Source organism: Crocodylus siamensis, chromosome 10 (genome assembly GCF_052110815.1).
Source record: "Crocodylus siamensis isolate JL-2025a chromosome 10, ASM5211081v1, whole genome shotgun sequence".
Lineage (NCBI taxonomy): Eukaryota > Metazoa > Chordata > Crocodylia > Crocodylidae > Crocodylus > Crocodylus siamensis.
In genome coordinates, this window is record NC_143404.1 from 19,382,880 (window position 1) to 19,401,021 (window position 18,142).

Sequence of the window (18,142 nt, forward strand, 5' to 3'; positions counted from 1 at the left end):
GGCCACTGCGCATGGCCGGCAGGCGGAGGGGTAGTGCGCACGCGTCAACCGCGGGGTGACTGGGAGGAGGAAGATGAGGGGGAGAAGACCCAGGAGTTGGCGCGCATGCGCTCCGGGGGCCGCCGCAAAGCCAATGACTAGGTCCGCTCTGCACCCGCCCCCGGCTCGCCAGTGCCTCAGTTTCTAGGAGTGCTCATGCGCCCAAACCTACCCACGACCCTGACGGGTGGACGGGAGGAAGCACGAGTGCGCGTGCTCAGAACCCCTCACCTGGGTCTTAAAGGGCCATGCGCCTTTCTCAGTCTCTTAGCTGGGCTTGAGTGGGGAAGCGGGGTCACCCATGCTCTAGTGGCAGAACATGTCTGCAACACACTGCAACAAAGTCACCCCCCTGCAGTGCCTGCCTGCCAGGGTGGAAGAAATCTCTGAAACCTCTCTTTATTAACTTGGTGACCTCCTTCCCTTTTTTGCTATAAGGCAACTTTTCCAATGCGGGAACACGCTTAAGACCCTTTTCTGATCTGTCTCCAATTTGTTGGCACCCCACTCTCTGTCTCCAGGCCCTGCTCCCAGGGACACAAGAGGAACGTCCCCCGCACAGGAGGTAATGAGGAAAAGGGCAGGCAGGAGATGCCCCTGCCCAGGAGGTGGAGACCCATGGACAAGCCTGTAGAAGAATAAAAGGCCTGAAATTCAGATCTGGTATAAACAGCGCCACTCCCACCGTGTGGGGGTTGTACAGCTTCAAATGCAGTCCGTTTTGTAATGAGGATCTCCCTCAGATCCTCCTCAGAGCAGGAACCTGCTCATCTTGCATTTCTGCAAGGTGCCACTTTGGGTAGTATATAAATAATAATTACTGACACCTTGAGGCCACATTCAACACTGAGCAAAACAGCCCTAATATGACATTGTACATAGGCAGAATATCTGTCAATGAAGCTGCAGCATTCTACGCCCTCATCTCGGTCACATTTCCTGCTGCATCTCTCCTCTTGATCTCCATTGCAAAATGTGCATCCCTTCAGCATTTCAGGGGAGTAGGTTGTAGCAGTGTTCGTCTAAGGACATAGGTAGACAAGGTTATTTGGGTAAATCTGATATCTTTTACTAGTTGGTCTAATCAAAGATATCAGATTTACCCAAAGAACCTTGTCTGTCCATCCCCTCAACAATATTTTTGTCATTAAGACATACATAGTATGTAGTTCCCTCCACTTTTGACCTCAGCTCTGTGTCCAAAGTATTCAAGCTTTGCGGACAACTTGTCAGGACACACTCTTATTGAATCCAAAACCCTACACAAATTCAGGGTAAGTGTTTGGCCATATCCCATAAAAAATAAATTCTGAGTAACATATGTCATGTCTTGTCCCCTTGCTGTTCTGAGACCCCTGTAGTATCTAATGCCCAGGAGTACAATAGTGTACTGGGGATTGAGTGGAGCCTTTCCTGCTTTTGTAAGTGCACACCAGCTGTTTCATTATCCTTCTCTGGTAGGACTGACAGGATTTGATTTATCCCCTAACCTTGGTTCAGCCACGGGTCTATATGAATTTGCAATGTGTGTAGCACAAAATCCTGAATAGGCAGTGCACATTTCTACTGGGTGTTCTTGAGGCCACTCCTTTGATTCAGCAGCATTTCTTCCCCTCTTCCAAAACATCCTTTCCTTCTTTGTCCTCTTGCTCCACATTGTGCATTGTTCTTTTGCAAGAGCATGAAACTGTGAATTCCTCATGACTCACTGTTACTCACTGTCAGGCTGGGCTTCACTGTACAAGACTAAATTTGGGAGAAGATTCAGTACTCCCGCCCTGTTGAAAAAGCACCTAGAATAATGTAGTCATTCTGTCTGTAAGAGTAACATATGTGAGATGCTAACTCAGCATGCCTCTTGCTAACTGGGTTAGCCATAGAAGTTCTTTCAGCTCACCCTATGGAACTGGAGTGAACCCCTTACACATGAGGGGTACGTTTTTGAGACCTGGATTACACACCATGGGTTTATCTACTTAACTTTTTGATAAGGGATGACATTGTATACCAATATGATGAAAATAACTGTGTGTTACACAACCAGCCAAGCTAGGTGGGAAGGGAACTCTGCAACTTTCCTATGTTTACTTGGAAAACCGTCTCCAGTTGTTAGGTGCAAGGTGACTTGAAAACAGAAAACAAAGAAGAATGCAGGGGTGTAAGGGAGGCAGTAAAGCTGGCAGTTATCCTGGATTTGATCTGTAAATTTCAGATCCAAAGTTCCCCTGTAACTCATGGAGTTTGGATCCCAACTTCTGCTTTCAGCCCATCTCTACCCATGATGAAAAATAAAACTGAACTCAGGAAACAGTGATTACATTCAAGACTTGTCCACAAACCTGGAATCAGTTACAATGCACAAAGGGCAAGCCATTCTAAAATTCACTCCCACTCTAAATACCATAATTTATTCTCTGCATGAGTGAGAATATCTCAGTCTCTCACTGAAAGTAAATGTTGATCTTGCACCAAGGACTTCAGCTACATCTGTCACAGTAGGCAAAGGAATTAAATTTTCAAGGTCACTTGAGGTGTCTCACAACATCTTCCTAAATTCATTTCTAAATAAGGAGCCTTTCTGTCCTCAATTGCCTGTGTATCACTGTTAATCATGATGTGCAAGCAGCTCAGGACTGATATGCGCTTAAATCTCTTGGGGGGGGGGTTAATGGCTGCTGATGGGATTCTAGCAGTTTGGAAGCCATTTGGCTGGAGTCACATTTACTTGGAAGAGCTGGAAAACAGATCTCCACCTATTGGCCTGTAAATAGACCATATAGGGCTGTGTGCAAGTTACTGACCCCCCTGCTCTAAATAGACAATACTGTGCAATGCTGCCACCTAATGCCTGCAAAGCACAGCTACTGTTCATAATGAATAGCTATTTTTGCAGTAGCAAGCAGAGAGACTCCAAGTGAGGCAGGTAGGGCATCAAGACTGTAATTTCTCCAGGTATCCCTTTGATTCTGAGTCCTTAGCCTTTTCTGTCTTGACAGTCATACCCTTCTAAATAGTATTATCTCTGACAGAACACCAGATTAGGAACAACTTTCAATCAGATCCCATTGCCACAAATCAGATCCAAAGTACATCTGTTATAGTCTCTTCTGCTCAACTAGATCAGAACTGGAGACTCATCTATTCTGGAATCCTGCCTTTAATAGTGACCATCACCTGTTATGGCAGAGGAAAATGGACACCCGTCATAATGCATTTTTAACCATCATACTGTATTACAGGAGAAATATTCCCTTCCCAGCTTTGCTCATGGAAAAACCATGCTGTAAAATTTAGTCTTTAGAGAGCTACAAATTATAGCAAGAGTGTGAAAGATGTACATAACCTTTAAAATACAGCCTAGTTTTTGCATCAGTATTCTCATTTTAACATTTTGATGAAATAAAACCCCCAAAGTCAGTGAAATGTTAACAACATCCAGACAGCCATTCCATATCAGATGCAGAATTAATCTGTGAAAACCACTGGCATTGGGATTTAATTTTAAGAGGTGCTAAAGAGCCTTGCAAATGTAAGCAGTGAAGAGAATCATAGTCAATGTCAACTGGAAATAGGCAATTCAGGTAGGTAAAAAAAGTGTATATTCCTTCGGTCAGAAATGGCTTGGCAGACAACTGAAGGAAAAAAATTTAATTCACAATTAAAGTCAGACACTACCAGCCTAATCAACACCAACAGCAACATGAAGAAACCACAGCCTTTTGCAGGCCACTCTTTAGCCTCAGCCTTTTAATACTTGCTAAACGTAAAGGCCCATGAACCTCATGTATTTTATTGTCTTCTAGGGGCAGTGAAGCAAGGGAAAGATGTTTATATCTGTATCACCCAATAAAGCAAAGGAAATAAATCCTGTTTCTTTTCTCTCCAGTGGATACAATGAATATCCCGCTGTGTCAAGAACATTTGCATGTAATTAGCTCAATATCACCTTGATTCCAGCAGTGTTCATACTTCATTTATTCTTTCTATGCAATTGACTGTCCCAAATTTTTTAATTTGATCCCAGCTAGGAAGAGGGGTGGGGGCTGCACAACCTAATGAAACAGCTGTCCTATATAGTACCAATCCAGCAGTGTCCTCTACGTATACTTGTATTAGTGTCAGCAAATCTGTGTTACTATGAAATGAGAGGGAGGAATAGATTATCTTCCTAGGCAATAGGAATATCCCCTGATTTTGCCAAACAGAGCTTTGGGGAAATTATAGGCTGAGCCGTGTATTGGTATGAAAGGTCAGAGCGTTAAGGGCTTCTTCTTACAGGGGAGCCTCTGACTGCCAGGAATAGAATATTTCCTGAAAATAACAGTTTCTGAGCCTCCTGCTGGGACTCACCCTGGTGGCTGCTGCCGCAAGGCTTGATTAGTGCTGTTAAGAGGATGGGGCAGGATCCAGTGCCACAAAAGAGAGCCCATATTGAATCCTGTTTGAATACTGGTCCCATTTCAGAGCTTGGGTTCACACTTCGCTCACCAGCTAATGTAAAAACATTTGGGGACAAAATCTGATCTTCATTATGTAACCACAATCCTGGAACAGCTCCAGCTCCACTAACTTAACACAGATTTACATTGATAGACATGAGTCCAGACTATTCTCTTTTGTTCTGTTGCCCCTGTCAACTGAGCGTCTCTAAGCAGTGTGACGAGGTAATAAGCAAGGCTAACCGCAATCTTTCTTGCATCAGCAGGAGTATCATGAGCAGGTCTAGGGAAGTGATAATTCCCCTCTGTGTGGCATTGGTGAGGCCACAGATGGGAGTACCACATCCAGTTTTGGGCACCACACTTCAAGAGGGATGTGGATAACCTTGAGAGGGTTCAGAGGAGGGCTACTTGTATGGCTGACAGCCTGCAGGTAAGACCCTATGAAGACAGACTGATGGATCTGAATCTCTTCAGCCTCCGCAAGAGAAGGCTGAGAGGTGATCTTGTGGCTGCTTCATCATGGGGGGTCAGCAGGGAATATGGGACACTGTTTACCAGGGCGTCCCTTGGCGTTACCAGAAATAATGGCCACAAACTGAAGGAGAACAGATTTAGATTGGACATAAGGAAGAAATTCTTTATGGTAAGGGTTGCCAAAATATAGAATGGGCTTCCAAGGAAGGTGGTGCTCTCCCCTACCCTGGAGGTATTCAAGAGGAGATTAGGCAGGCACCTAGCTGTGGTTACTTAACCCCAGCACTCTTTCCTGCCTGGAGCAGGCGGTTGGACCTGATGATCTGCCAGGTCCCTTCTGACTCTAGAAATCTATGAAATCTAAGTGCTTAACTTCCCTTGAATTTAGCTTCACAACAGCATAGTGAAGAGAAGCATCAAGATCTAATTGTACAGAAAGGAAACTAATGACCCAAGCATTGGAGGGAGAAGATTTTAAAAAGCCCAAAGGGGAAAATGCAAAAATCTAGATCTCTTAGTTCAGAGATGATACCTTTTATTAGACCAACTAGGAAATTGCAAAAAAAAAAAAAAAAATTATCTTTTTTCTGCAAGCTTTTGGTCTCAAATGCCTGTTACCAGGCTCAGGGAAAATTAAGATGGTAAAAAGTCCCCATAGGTAGGAAATAAACTTCATTTTTGCACAGAGGAAGCTGGAGATGGAAATATGTCCGTCTGGGTCCATGACAGTGTCTTTGTGAGTTGTTCTGAGTTGTTCTTTGTTGTGCAGATCAGGTAGGATTCTTTCCCTGGAGGTGTCAGATGGCAAGCTGGGAGATGTAGAAATATCTCTTGTTGTTCAGCAATGACATTTAAAATCCAAAATCAGCTAAAATTTGGCATCTTCCATGTTTCAGGGATGTATTTTGGAGTAAAGAGTAAATTGGATGCTTATCTTACTGGGATCCTATGACCCCAACTGACTTCCTGCCCTTTGGGCAGGGGGCTGGACTCGATGATCTCCCGAGGTCCCTTCCAGCCCTAATGTCTATGAAATCTATGAAATTTGGTAGCCGAGTTGGTCTGAGACAAAAGGAAATGCAAAAATCTAGAACTCCTAGTTCAGAGATGACAGCTTAATCTAACTCACAGGAAGCTTGTGGCACTTAGGAACAAAGCTCTTATCTTCTGACTTCAGTACCATATTCTAGTCATTGCATGACACTGCTTCCCCATTTAATTGGTGAGTTAATTATTGGGTTGCAGAGACCAGGTGAACACATGCAGGAGTCCTTACTAGCTTACACCTAATCATGTGCAATAGAACTAATGGAATGAAGAAAGGCTAGTACAACAGTAACAGCATCGCTAACATCTAAGTATTAAATGCCATGTAGTTCCTGTATTACTGGCCCTGGTACAGCATTTGTACATAAAATTATATCCGGATGAATAATTTTGCAGATTCACCAAGGTATTCATTTCAGGACACCCATTCTTCTCCAGTATGCCTTAATGTTCTCCCTACTCCCTATGCAGGGAGCATGTCCTGCAAGCAAGGGACAGAAGTAATTTTGCATTGGTGTCAGAAAAACGGAACAATGTTTATGTGCTTGCCTCTGCTATGAATTATTCTAAAAGTCTGCCAGCCATCTTCCCACAATACTTTGCTCCCTGCCCCTACTGGCAGGTCTGTTTACCTGTGTGGCCACCTCTCCTCCAGGGTCATGGAAAGCAGATGGCACCTCTTTGTTTAAGTCCTGGCATGCAACCAGACTCTGCCTCTTTACACATGCACCAGGAGTCACCATCTTAGTGGCACTCCTGCAGGTTTCAAATATTAATCCTGCGCCATTCTTTCTTGTCACACTTGCCACTGGACCCACGCAGAATCCTGAACCTTCTCTGATGACAGGGAGAGGCAAAGTTGCAAGGAGCTGTCCAGAAGAGGCAGAACAATCAGGAGGTTTATAAAGCCATCCCTACAGCCCTGGCTGCATAGGGCTAGCAGTGGGATGTAGCAAGATAAAGGGTCAAGGACTGAAACAACACCCCCAGGAGTGCTCCATCTACCTGTCCTAACTAAGGAGATTTGGACAGGATTTTGACATGAGAAACAAGAAAAGAAACTTTATTTCATATCAGATATGGCTTATGAAGCACAGGACCCCAAGGACTGAGGATGCCTTCTGAGAAGATTCACCTGACAGCCAGGAACTATTTACCTTGCAGGAGTCTAACAGAGAGCTGACACTAATTGACCCCAGACCTAGATCCTAACCCTCATTGTCAACCAGCCTGCTGCCCCTGTGAGTACCAGTGGAGAGAAGGGCAATAGGAAGCATGCCCTCCTTCATGCTAAAAATTGCCAAGATATAAAATTGGCAGTTGTTTTCATTCCAGTGCCACCTCTGTGGGTTGATGTGAATCATTTTGTTGACTCCTGGGCCTTCTGTGTTACAGCTTCCCTCCATGGTGCCCAAAATAGTCTGCAAAAATGCCCCTTCTCCTCATACTCTCTCTCATTCTCCTGATCATAACAAACCCCTCTCTCTGCCACATGTCCAACACTGCAATCTTGCTGCAGTTGGCCACTTAGCTGGCTGCCCTTCCCACCTGAGTGGTATGCCTCATTCTCCTCCCCACCTGCCATATCATACACACAACTCATGACTGCACCAGCCTCAAAAAATTGCTTAGATCATGCTTGTTTATTGAGAACTAAGCCTTGCATGGCAATATTACTATTTCATATGAGTACCTGGCCCACAGAGACAAATTCATCTGAAATCCCTTCTGTGGTAGAGGTCATCCATTCAACTTTTCCCAAATGCTACATCATCCGTTATTTTAATTAAAAATACTTTCTAACTTATTCACATAAAATTAGGAAAGTAGCTACTGAACATGCTATGCAAAATGCTAGACAGCAGTCTCATCTAAAACATGTCTCATTGATTCTTTTAAATCAAACAATCTGGTTAGTGGTCTCCATAAAATTATACATTGACTCACAATATTTTTACTTATTGAAGAGTTAAGAAGGAAAGCCCTTATCTGGCAAGGCCATTAAGCACTTAAGATTTCAATATGACTAGTCACAAGCTTCTATTCTATTCTTCCCTGATTCTTATATTCACCATCACGTCAGAGTAGCTATGTAATATCAAGAATGTGCTTAAGTGGTAGAGGGGCTGGGCAGAGGACACATTTACGCCATTATAGCTTACTTCAATTTTGCATGCAAATGGAAACTACTTTGTCTGGAGTAAACAGATGGAGAGCTCTCCTGGGGTAGCTTCACGTAACAGGGGGCTATTATGACACTCATCAGTAGGTGGCAGGGACCAGATAACAGCCTGTTTGCCTTTGGCAATCAGTTACATTTGGATAGATGTAGACAGATGAAACCAACACAGCTAACATTGCACTGGATTGGGAAAAGTTACCCTCGTATGAGAGTTTACATAATTTATTCATTCCTCTTTTTCACTGGTGTAGACTGATAGCACTGTTGCAAATGTGTCCTCTGTCCAGACCTTCAGTATGACAATCTCCTACTCAAATAGCTAGTCCTCTTTGAGAAGAGAAATACCCAGTACTGGTATAAGCACTTTGAAACAGAGATAAGCACATCAGCACTGGGGATAAATATTTCAGGAAACAATTACAATTCTTACTTAAATAATAATTATACTGATACTAAATATATGTATGGAAGAGGATTAATATGAAACTTTTCTTCCTGCTCTGAATACCACTGGTAATCAATCTTTTATCCTACATCTTTAAAAAATGTAGAAAATACCCTAAAAATTAGAGTTTAATATTTAGAGTAAAGATCATTCAAAGTTCACAACACTTTTTGTAAGGTTGATATAGCTAAAAACTACGGAATAAGACCATTAGGCATGCCATAGAGAGACATTTACTACCGGGAACTGTCTTTATTGGTTTTCATCTGGAACAATCACAGACAAAATAGGATCTTCATCCACTTTCCCTTCACTTGTCTTCAAGGCCATATGGAGTTTAAGCCAAAAGAGTGGAATCTTTTCCTTCTCCTGGGGCCATGCAAGGTATGTTTTTTTCTTTACCAGCTTTCTCATCCTATGGTAGGGTGATAGATAACCAGCAGGAATGTCTTCCAGGAAAATCAGGACCAGGACATCCTCATGTTCATCAAAGAGGCGAAAGCTGGCTACCTGAATCTCCTTAGAGCACCATTCACTTTCAAGATAGTGGCGGGTTATGACACAGATAGTTTTCCTGCTCCCATAGATATTATCTACAATGTTGTCCAGGATAGCTCTTCCTGGTTCAAAGTCTCGGTGGTGCAGACACAGCTTCCAGTGGTACTCATCTTCCAGCTTGGGAAGGAGGTCATTGATCACCCATTTCTCATCCTCTGTGTTGTAGGAGACAAACGCATCATAGTTGTATTTCTTATGCTGCCTTTTTCTTTTGTGCCTGTTGTCATAAATATAAGCAAGTAATAGATGGTAGGCATAAACCCCCTGCCACCTCCAGTGATAAAAGAGGCAGACAATCATCAGCAAAATAACTAGGGTTGAATTAGTTATAAACAAGATGAAGTCGAGATTAGCAGTGCAAGAGGAGAAATCAAAGGTCCACAGCTTGTCTCCTTTACTGCTGGGTGGGAAAGCACAAGTATACTCATACAAATAGATCACCTGGGTTTTTAAGCTGTTAAGGGACCAATTGAGGAATGCTTTGTTATTGCAAGAGCAGGTAAAAGGATTGTGTCTGAGATCCAGGAACGTAAGAAACGGCAAAGCTGCAATGTGGTTCGGTTTAATAACATCAAGCTCATTTGTAGCTACTCTGAGCACTGCCAGCTTAGAGAAGTTGAAATGAAGAACAAAACTGAGTGACTGAAGCCCTACTTTATTGAGGTGTAATTCTGTCAGGTTTGCTATAGGCTGGAAAAGGTCCAGGTTAATAGGACTGATCAGATTGTTGCTCAAATCCAGTTCTTGGAGCCCAGGGGTGTAACTAAAAGTGTCTGGGTGCAAGAAGCTGATGTCCAAGTTGCCAGCATGGATTGACACTAATGATTCCAGACCTTGCAAGAAGTTAGATGGGAAATTCTGAAGCCCTAGATGACGTTGGCTGTTCAGAGTAAGTTTCTTTAAAGACTTCAAGAGAATGAAGGGAGGGTTGTCAAGTTTTCCAGCTGACTCATAAGAGATGTAATTATTAAAAAGCTGAAGCTCTACTATTGAGCTTGCCCCTTCGAAAATGCCCTTCTGCAAAGTGTTCCTGGTGATCCTGTTGCTGCCAAGAAGCAATGTTAGCAGGCTGCTCAGCCCTTCAAAGGCTCCTGGTTCTATTGTGCTAATCTGGTTGTCCACCAGGTTGAGAAATTGCAGGGAAGTCAGATTCCTAAAAGTGCCTTTCTTGATGCAGTTCATCTTATTTCTTTTGAGATTTATTTTTTCCAGCTTCCATAAATTATCTGAGAAAGGCTGTGAGATTTCCAAAAGGATGTTCATTCCTAAATTTAACTCCAACAAATTATCCAAATCCTGAAATAACTCTGAATTGATTTTAGTGATCAGGTTTCCAGTTAGATTGAGAAACTGCAGATTCTTCAGACCAGCAAAGTCACTTGGGGTAATTTTCTGAATCTGGTTAAAGCTGAGATCCAAACTTTTTAGTGATGTTATATTTGAAGTCACAGTAGGTACTTCACTGAACTTATTGTTTGCCAGGAACAAAAATTCTAAAGCATTCAGGAACTGAAAAGATGTAGACGGTATCACTTGTAACTTGTTGTGTGTCATATCCAAGTACTTCAGCTGAGTGCAGTTTTCAAAGACAGTTGCTCTAATGTTTTTGAATCTATTGCCTTGTAAATTCAGTGCCTTGACATGTTGCTGCCAAAGGCAGACCTCCTCTATGAGAGTGTCAGAATCAGTCAAGTTCAAATCATTTAGGTGGATATCCTCAAGCAAAGAGCAGCTCAGTTTTTGGAGAACAGTTGATATGTCTCCTGGTATCATAAATATTCCTCCTAAATATAATTTCTTTAACCCTTTCAGGAGACATGGATCTTGTATAAGCCATGTAACGTGGTTATGTTTGCCAGAGAAGGATAAATTCAATGAAACGAGACTGTGCAAAGCATCAGTTGTAACATCAATGAAAGAGATCGGATTATGGGATACATCCAGTTCATGAAGCTTCACGGGCACATAAACAATATCTTTGGTTGTAAAATTTGTTATGTTGTTCTCACTGATTTGCAGCATTTCCAAAGAGTTCACCTTAAACACAGCATGCAAAGCTTTCACAAAATGTAACTTATTTGAAGTTAAATCAATTACCTTTAACTTTATCAGATGGTCAAAAGTCAACAGCTCAATCCTGTCAATGTTGTTCTTCCTGAGTAGCAAGACAGTAAGATTCACCAATCCATCAAACGTAGAGCTGGAAAGATTTCTCAGCTGGTTCGAACTGAGGTTCAGGAAGTCCAGGCTGCCTGTGTGAATGAACGTGCCTTCTTCAATGACTTTTATTTGGTTCTGAGAAACATTTAACATTTGCAACAGGCTCATGTTCTTGAAATCATTCTGCCTTAGGCGTGCAATCTGATTCTCAGACAGGTCTAAGCTTTTTATGTTGCTAGGAAGATGAGCTGGAACTTGAGACAAGTTTCTCTGATAGCATAGCATTTTCATCCTTCCCCCCAAGTTTCCATGGACTAAGCAGTTCTCATATGAGTACGGAGCTACTTGAAGATCTTGGCTGAAGAAAAGCAAGACAGGCAGAAGTCCCAGCAAAAACATCTCTCAAACTCCTATGTGCTCCCTGTGTTCAAAAGAAGGATATGTTGCTGCAGTAAAAAGACAGAAAAGGAACTAGTGACCTTGTGAAATCAGGATGTGTGTCCAAAAGAAGAAAAAATGCTGGCATTGCCAGTTGCTATCACTTAAACATCATGACTTTTGCTTTTATATGTGGAGTTGGTTAACTTAAGCCTGAAACATTAAAACATTTGATTGTTTGGTGAAGATTGTTCAAATGTTCAAAGTGAAGTGCAGTGGGCATGTAAGCACTGATTTGATTATGGTATTACATGTGAATCTCAGCTTTCATATTTTACATGAGTTACTACTTCTCATGCTGGAACACAACTGAAAAAAATGTATTTGTTTTTTGTTTAAAATTTGTGATTTTTAAACCTAGCTCACAGTCCTCCTGCTGTGGCCAATGGCTTGTCCTCTGCCAGAATCATATTTTTCAGCCCAGTTTGCAGGCTCCCCAAGCCCAAACTCCCAAGGTAACCACTGTCTACTTTTCCCTCCTCAGCCAGCTCCCAGCCTGCTGTCTTCAGCTAGCTGTAATGATTACAGAGCCCTTACCTGGCTAGATGTTGAACTAGGTAGAAACAGTGCCCTAGTAATGCATTGACTAGCCAGTTCTTTGCAATGCTGTTGGTAGGTAGTATGCAATGGAGCACATGCTCATTGGGCATGGCAGACACCCGGGGGGTAGCTGATACCACACAGTGTCTCCAATTCTATGGCAATAGATCAAAAAAAGTTGTTTCAATATACTGGGTCACATTCACTGCAGCTGTAAATGAGTGCATCTCCATTGACTTGCAGGTAGTTCCACCTAACATATTTGCAAAAGCCAAAAATCTGCCCCACTTTCTTCCCCATTCACTTTATTGTTGTTTTCTTCATGACTCCATATACATCAGCAGGCATCTCTCTTTACCAGCACAGGAGGAAGACACAGTTAGTGGGGAAAATATGCTGCTTTGTAGAGATGAGTCAATTCCTTATTTTACTGCACCATCCTGGTTGCCCTGAGCCACTACTTACCCAGCATATTTTTATCTCCAAACAGGAAACGGTTCTCGAATGGTGAAGTCGGAAATGCATTTTCCATATTTGCTGCAGTTTAACATAGACAAAGAAGTCTGGGCCTTTTGTTTTGAATGTCCATGTGTTACTATAGAGGAAAACAAAAGCAGCAAAGATATAAGCAGTTTGTATTCTAGAAGCAATGGTTCCCTGCAAGCCACAGACTTAGAACCAGCTGCTTGTTTCTTCTACGGCCAACGGGAGGATATTATACCATAATGGGCTGCTATGAAGATCCCTGCTGGTAGGTTAGCAAAAACCACACATGCCCACACACGCCACTGTCATGAAGATATGTGGCCTAGTCTGAGCTGGGCACTTGCCTGTCCCCTTTGAAAACATGGGGCTGGATAGAATCCTACAGCGCGTCCTCAGTCAGAGCAATCAGTGCCTCTCAGCAACAGGACTGAGTCCCTGTTCTTTTCCATTGAACTGAGTGTTTCATGCTGTATGAGAGCCAGTGCTTACCAAAATCAAAAGAACAGAGGCTGAAAGATGCTTTTTGATTAAGGTTGATTTTTTCTTCCTCAAAAGTTGTAGCAAGCCTCAGTTCATTAGTGATTATAAAGGGCTGTGGGTGGAAAGAGCTAGATAAGGGGAAAGGGTTATTATTGTGTGTGATGGTTGCCACACAGTCAGGTAAATATCACCATCAAATCAATCTCACTCTTGATGTGCAGAGCCCTATCTCCTTGTGAACAGCAGTCACAATGCACAAAGCCCTCTTCATAGTTCTAGCATCTGAGTGGATTAAAGGGATGTGAGCTGCCTTGCTTTGATGTTTTTCAAACCAAGATTTTTTAAGAGTTCCTTTATAGTTGTATTTCCAATGAGTTTTTGTGCTAAACAGTCCCTGTCTGCAGATTTTGCTAGCAAGGTTGACAGCTGCAATGACAATTTTGTGATGTGGACACTTCTCCACTAGTTACTGAACCGAGGCCAACAGTTTCCACTGTGATCAAGGGCAACTGAGAAAATGCTGGATACCTTTTCTCTATTGTTTTTGTACCTGACCCCGCTGCTCCAGAGCAGAGAGGGTTTTTTTTGTTTTTTGGTTTTTTTTAGTTTCTTTCTGTAATTATCCTATTTCCTTTGTTGCTATGTATAGCCATCATGCTGATCAACTCACGATAGATAAAAATGCCAGTATCGGGACATTATGGCTATAATTGTCCAGTTCCTGATCCAAAGCCTACTAAGGAGTTTGGAATAGATTAAATCAATATGTAATCTTGAGATGTGACAACTCCTGTACCAGTCCTCCCAAACCAACTGTCTGCTCTGCCTTCTTGAGATCTCTGTGCATTTTAGTTCCTTCTAAATTCAGAAGATCGCTAGAATTCCTAGCAAATTAAATGAATTCAATTGCTGAGTAGTCTTCCTCCACAGCAAACCACCTGAATCTTGTATGCCAATGGAAGGAATAAAAGCACACACAATTGCTCAGCATCTTCTTCACTGAAACATGTGATCAACATTACTCTAAAGGGATTCTCACTAGCACAGGATAGTTGCCTGCCATGGAGGAAGAAAGGAAAAGCTCAAGTCAAGAAAGAAGTAAACACTTGGCATTCATTGGTCTAGAAGGATACACCTGGAAGCGGCTCCTGACATTGCTCTTGATTTGTCAGGTGTCCATCTTCCTTTTGCCTGATGTTGAACTGACTAAAATGTTGGACTGTGCATTTCCAGGAGAGTACATAACGCATGCAGAGCAAGAGTTCTGGAGGGAAGAGAACTGAATGCAATGCAGGGACACCAAAACTGAAAAGTCTAATTTCCACAGGGTCACTTCCTCAGGTTGCGGCAAATACTGAATACAAGCTGAGCATCTCTCTTAAACAGCTTAGTCGAGGAGCATCTTACATGTAACATGTGGATTCAGAATGTCTCTGAATAGCATGACTGGTGCTTCTCCAAGGTGATTTCAGATGGAAGGTTGTGCCCTTTGATTTGTAAAAGGTGGTTTTCCCAAAAGTCAGACAGGATACTTCACTAGTGCCAAACAACTTCAGGGAGTTAAATCCACTTTTTCATTGATTTGTTCAGTGCTTTGAGTATATTACTTTGTGTAAGTGCTGTTAATTACAATTTAAAAATATTATAGTTAATTCTGAAAGTGTTGTTCTCAGAATGACATTTTCCCTATGTCCCTCTTGTCCCCCTCCCAAATAGCATTAAGAAAGATAGGGCTGGATCATGACTTGGGGTAAATCAGCCTCATTCCACTGCAACTAATGGTGTTACATCTATTTATATAATCTGATAATCTGGTATACAGTATGAAGCCACTGGCAAGGGCTATGGCTCCTCTCTGTGTAGTCAGTGTGAGTTTCACCTGAATGGGACCAGTATAGAACTGGATATTTGTGTTTTCATATTTTGAATTCAAATTTTCCTCCACTAGTACATCTGAAAGAAAATGATATGCTTAGATTTTCATGGGTGTGTTTCACTCATGGCTATAAACAGATAAAGGCATTGCCCTATCAGAGACTCCTGCTCCTTTCCTGGTGTAAGCTGATAAAGCAATCATATAGTACCCAGATACTAAGACAAATACCTGGAGGTGCAGGATTGGTGACATACTACTAATAAAAACATCCCAGCCAAAGAATGTGGACACAAGCCCTCAATTTATTCTGTGTTTAAGAACAGTTTTGCAAGCAGCTGCTACTTCTCCAGTACATAATGAAATTCATGTTAATGGTGACTAGATTGTAAGATATCTGCCTTTGTGAGATGGTCTCTGTGCTTGAAAAGGGAACAGGAAATAGCATAGAGAGCAACTCCCTTCTGTTATGGATACAGCATAATGACCTAACTGCAGAAATTACGTAACCAAAAAAGCTGATGTTTTCCCTATATAAGATTCCACACAAAGCGGAACGGTATGAAATGCTTATCAGGAAGACCTTACCGTTCCATGGCCTGCTTTTTTCCAGGCCCTATCTCCAAATTATCCGACCTTCACCTCCCAATAACAGGTTAGTCAAGATAGTGGTGTTGAGAAAAATGTGGACCATCTTATACCACCTGCCAAGACTAATCCAGCTTCATTCAAATACATGGGCTGAATACCATACAAGATGTGGGGGGAAAATAGCTCTCCTCTTTGGAATTCACAGAAAAAATGCTGATGTCATTTTCAAGTAGCACTTTATGCTGAAAAACAGCTTTTTGCTAGATCCTTCTGACCCATCCCATACAAACACAAACCCTTAAATTGGCACTATGGCTAGGGATTTACTTTGGGAACCTCCTTATTTTAGTATTGAAAAGAATAGCTTGGAAGTAGGAGGCAGTAAGAATTTCAGAGGATTTGCATGCCTGGAGCATAGTGCCCCAAAGATTATTTACTGAAGTAACAGCAAACTGTTGTGACCTTCACATTAGCTGCTGTGACCTCCACAATGGCATATGTGTGTCATCTCCCAGTTTCTACGAGGTCTCCTGACAAGTAACCAGCAGGCCAAATCCTAGGAGGTGCTGAGCACTGGGAGTTCTCAATCAGTGTGTGCCCCACCAAACTGTGACAGCAAAAACGATGGGCTGTTCTTCACTAGAGCTGAGATGCCCACACAACACTGCAGTGGGGTGCTCCCCAAAAGTGACCACAGGGCACTCCTCGAAAGGAAATGGAGCATGTCAGCCTTCCTCATTTCCATGTTCACTTTGCAATCTAGTGCAGGGAGAAGTCTGGCTTGGTTCAGCCTCCCAATTGCAATGCTTGTTTTAAAAGAGCCACAGAATTCTGCGTGGACCCACAGTTCCACTCCTCTGAGCTCCATGCTGCAAATCCCAGGACAGGATTCAATGATCAATTTAGCTGCTGAAAACCTTCTCTTGAGTGAAGTAATAAAGTTCATCTGTTCTGATGATCTGGCAGGATCACGCTCTTACCCATATGAGGATCAGAATGTTAGCCTTATTCATAGTATAGGGCAATTTGACTAAAGAAGTGAAGCTTCCTCCACATGGATTAATAATCTAGGCTCCTTGTGTAATGGTATGGCCATCTCAGCTGGAGACAGCCATGTATAAATGCTATGGACAGGTAACAGATTACCAGAAAATGTTGCAGGCTGAGAAGAAAGTGATATCAGAGCCTGTGAAGCTTGCACATTGACTGTGTATCCTATGACTAGCTGTGGCCAACACGAGTGTCTCCTTGCTGGGAGCCCTGACATGCCCTGGGAAGGACATGTCCTGTATCGCATTAAGAAATGTGGAACATATGAGAATTTGTGGATCTGGTTTAATTTTTTGACTAACAAGCAAGCCAAAGGATGGCCCTTTTCAAGACAGGTAACCTTTTTGCTTTCTGGCAACAGCTGATAAGTTTAGGGTAACTGCTAAAATGGAAAAACAACAACAACAACAAAAAACGCTTTGGAAAAAAACAGGCCATATTGCATCAGCATCAGTGAAAATGTTGACTGACCAGCTTGTGCCCCAACTGGCTTAGCAGCTTTGTCTTGATGTGCTCCTTTACCCAACCAAGGACAGCAGAGTTTAGAGCCTACAGCCATCACCTGAAACCAGCCTCTGATTTCACCTTCATCTTCAGAATAGCAGTCAGCCATGGACCGAGTGTTAAATTCATTTTGGTTCAGAAACATAATGTGCTGCTGAGGTGCCAGGATCAGAAGGATGCTGTAGAGGACAGATACTTTAGTGGAGCTCCTCCCCTTTGCTAAGTGTCTCTGCTTATCTACTGACACCCTTGACCAGTTCCATAAAGCGACTGCTCCCTAGCATCACTCAGTGACTGATCATGCGTGTTAGACTGCTTAGTGGTACTGTGGCAGAGATCCAGGGATGGTGTGGTATTACACAGTGGGTGTGTCATGCAAGGAGGGGGTGGTAGAGTACAGGAGGGAATAGCTTTGTGACCCAATATGGTGAATATGTATAAGATGGTTCCACAACTGCAGAGCAACACAAAACCAGACTGAAAGGAGAAAATATAAATTAACACACAGGGGGTCATGTATATCTTTAAAGCTCTTCTTCCCAGCTGCCACTTTTTCTTGGCTGTAAAAATCAGACAGGCCTATTAAATCCAATCTTGTTGATTAGAAATTTAAATTCAGGAAAAAGTACTAAAAATGGACATCCTGATCATCTTTTCCTCCTAGTTATCTTATTTACAATAAATGTTTAACCCTTAACAGTCCCCAAAACCTTGGAATTTACAGTAGTTTAGAGACAAGTTATTTTGAGTCTACACAAGACATTTACTGTGGAATTACCTAATTAGCTCTGCAGTAAACATCTCTGCATCTACACATGCAGTGCCATTAGGAT

The 18,142-nt window shown here is 42.4% G+C and overlaps 1 protein-coding gene across 1 annotated transcript; it reads right to left on the reverse strand.

Annotated features, from left to right (window-relative positions):
• Positions 1 to 8,834: 8,834 nt before the first annotated feature.
• LOC149856325 (uncharacterized) lies at positions 8,835 to 11,751 on the reverse strand. Its single transcript, XM_090064876.1, has one exon. The coding sequence runs from the start codon at positions 11,744 to 11,746 to the stop codon at positions 8,882 to 8,884; it is 2,865 nt and encodes a 954-aa protein (XP_089921002.1). The 5' UTR covers positions 11,747 to 11,751; the 3' UTR covers positions 8,835 to 8,881.
• Between the last annotated feature and the right edge of the window lie 6,391 nt (positions 11,752 to 18,142).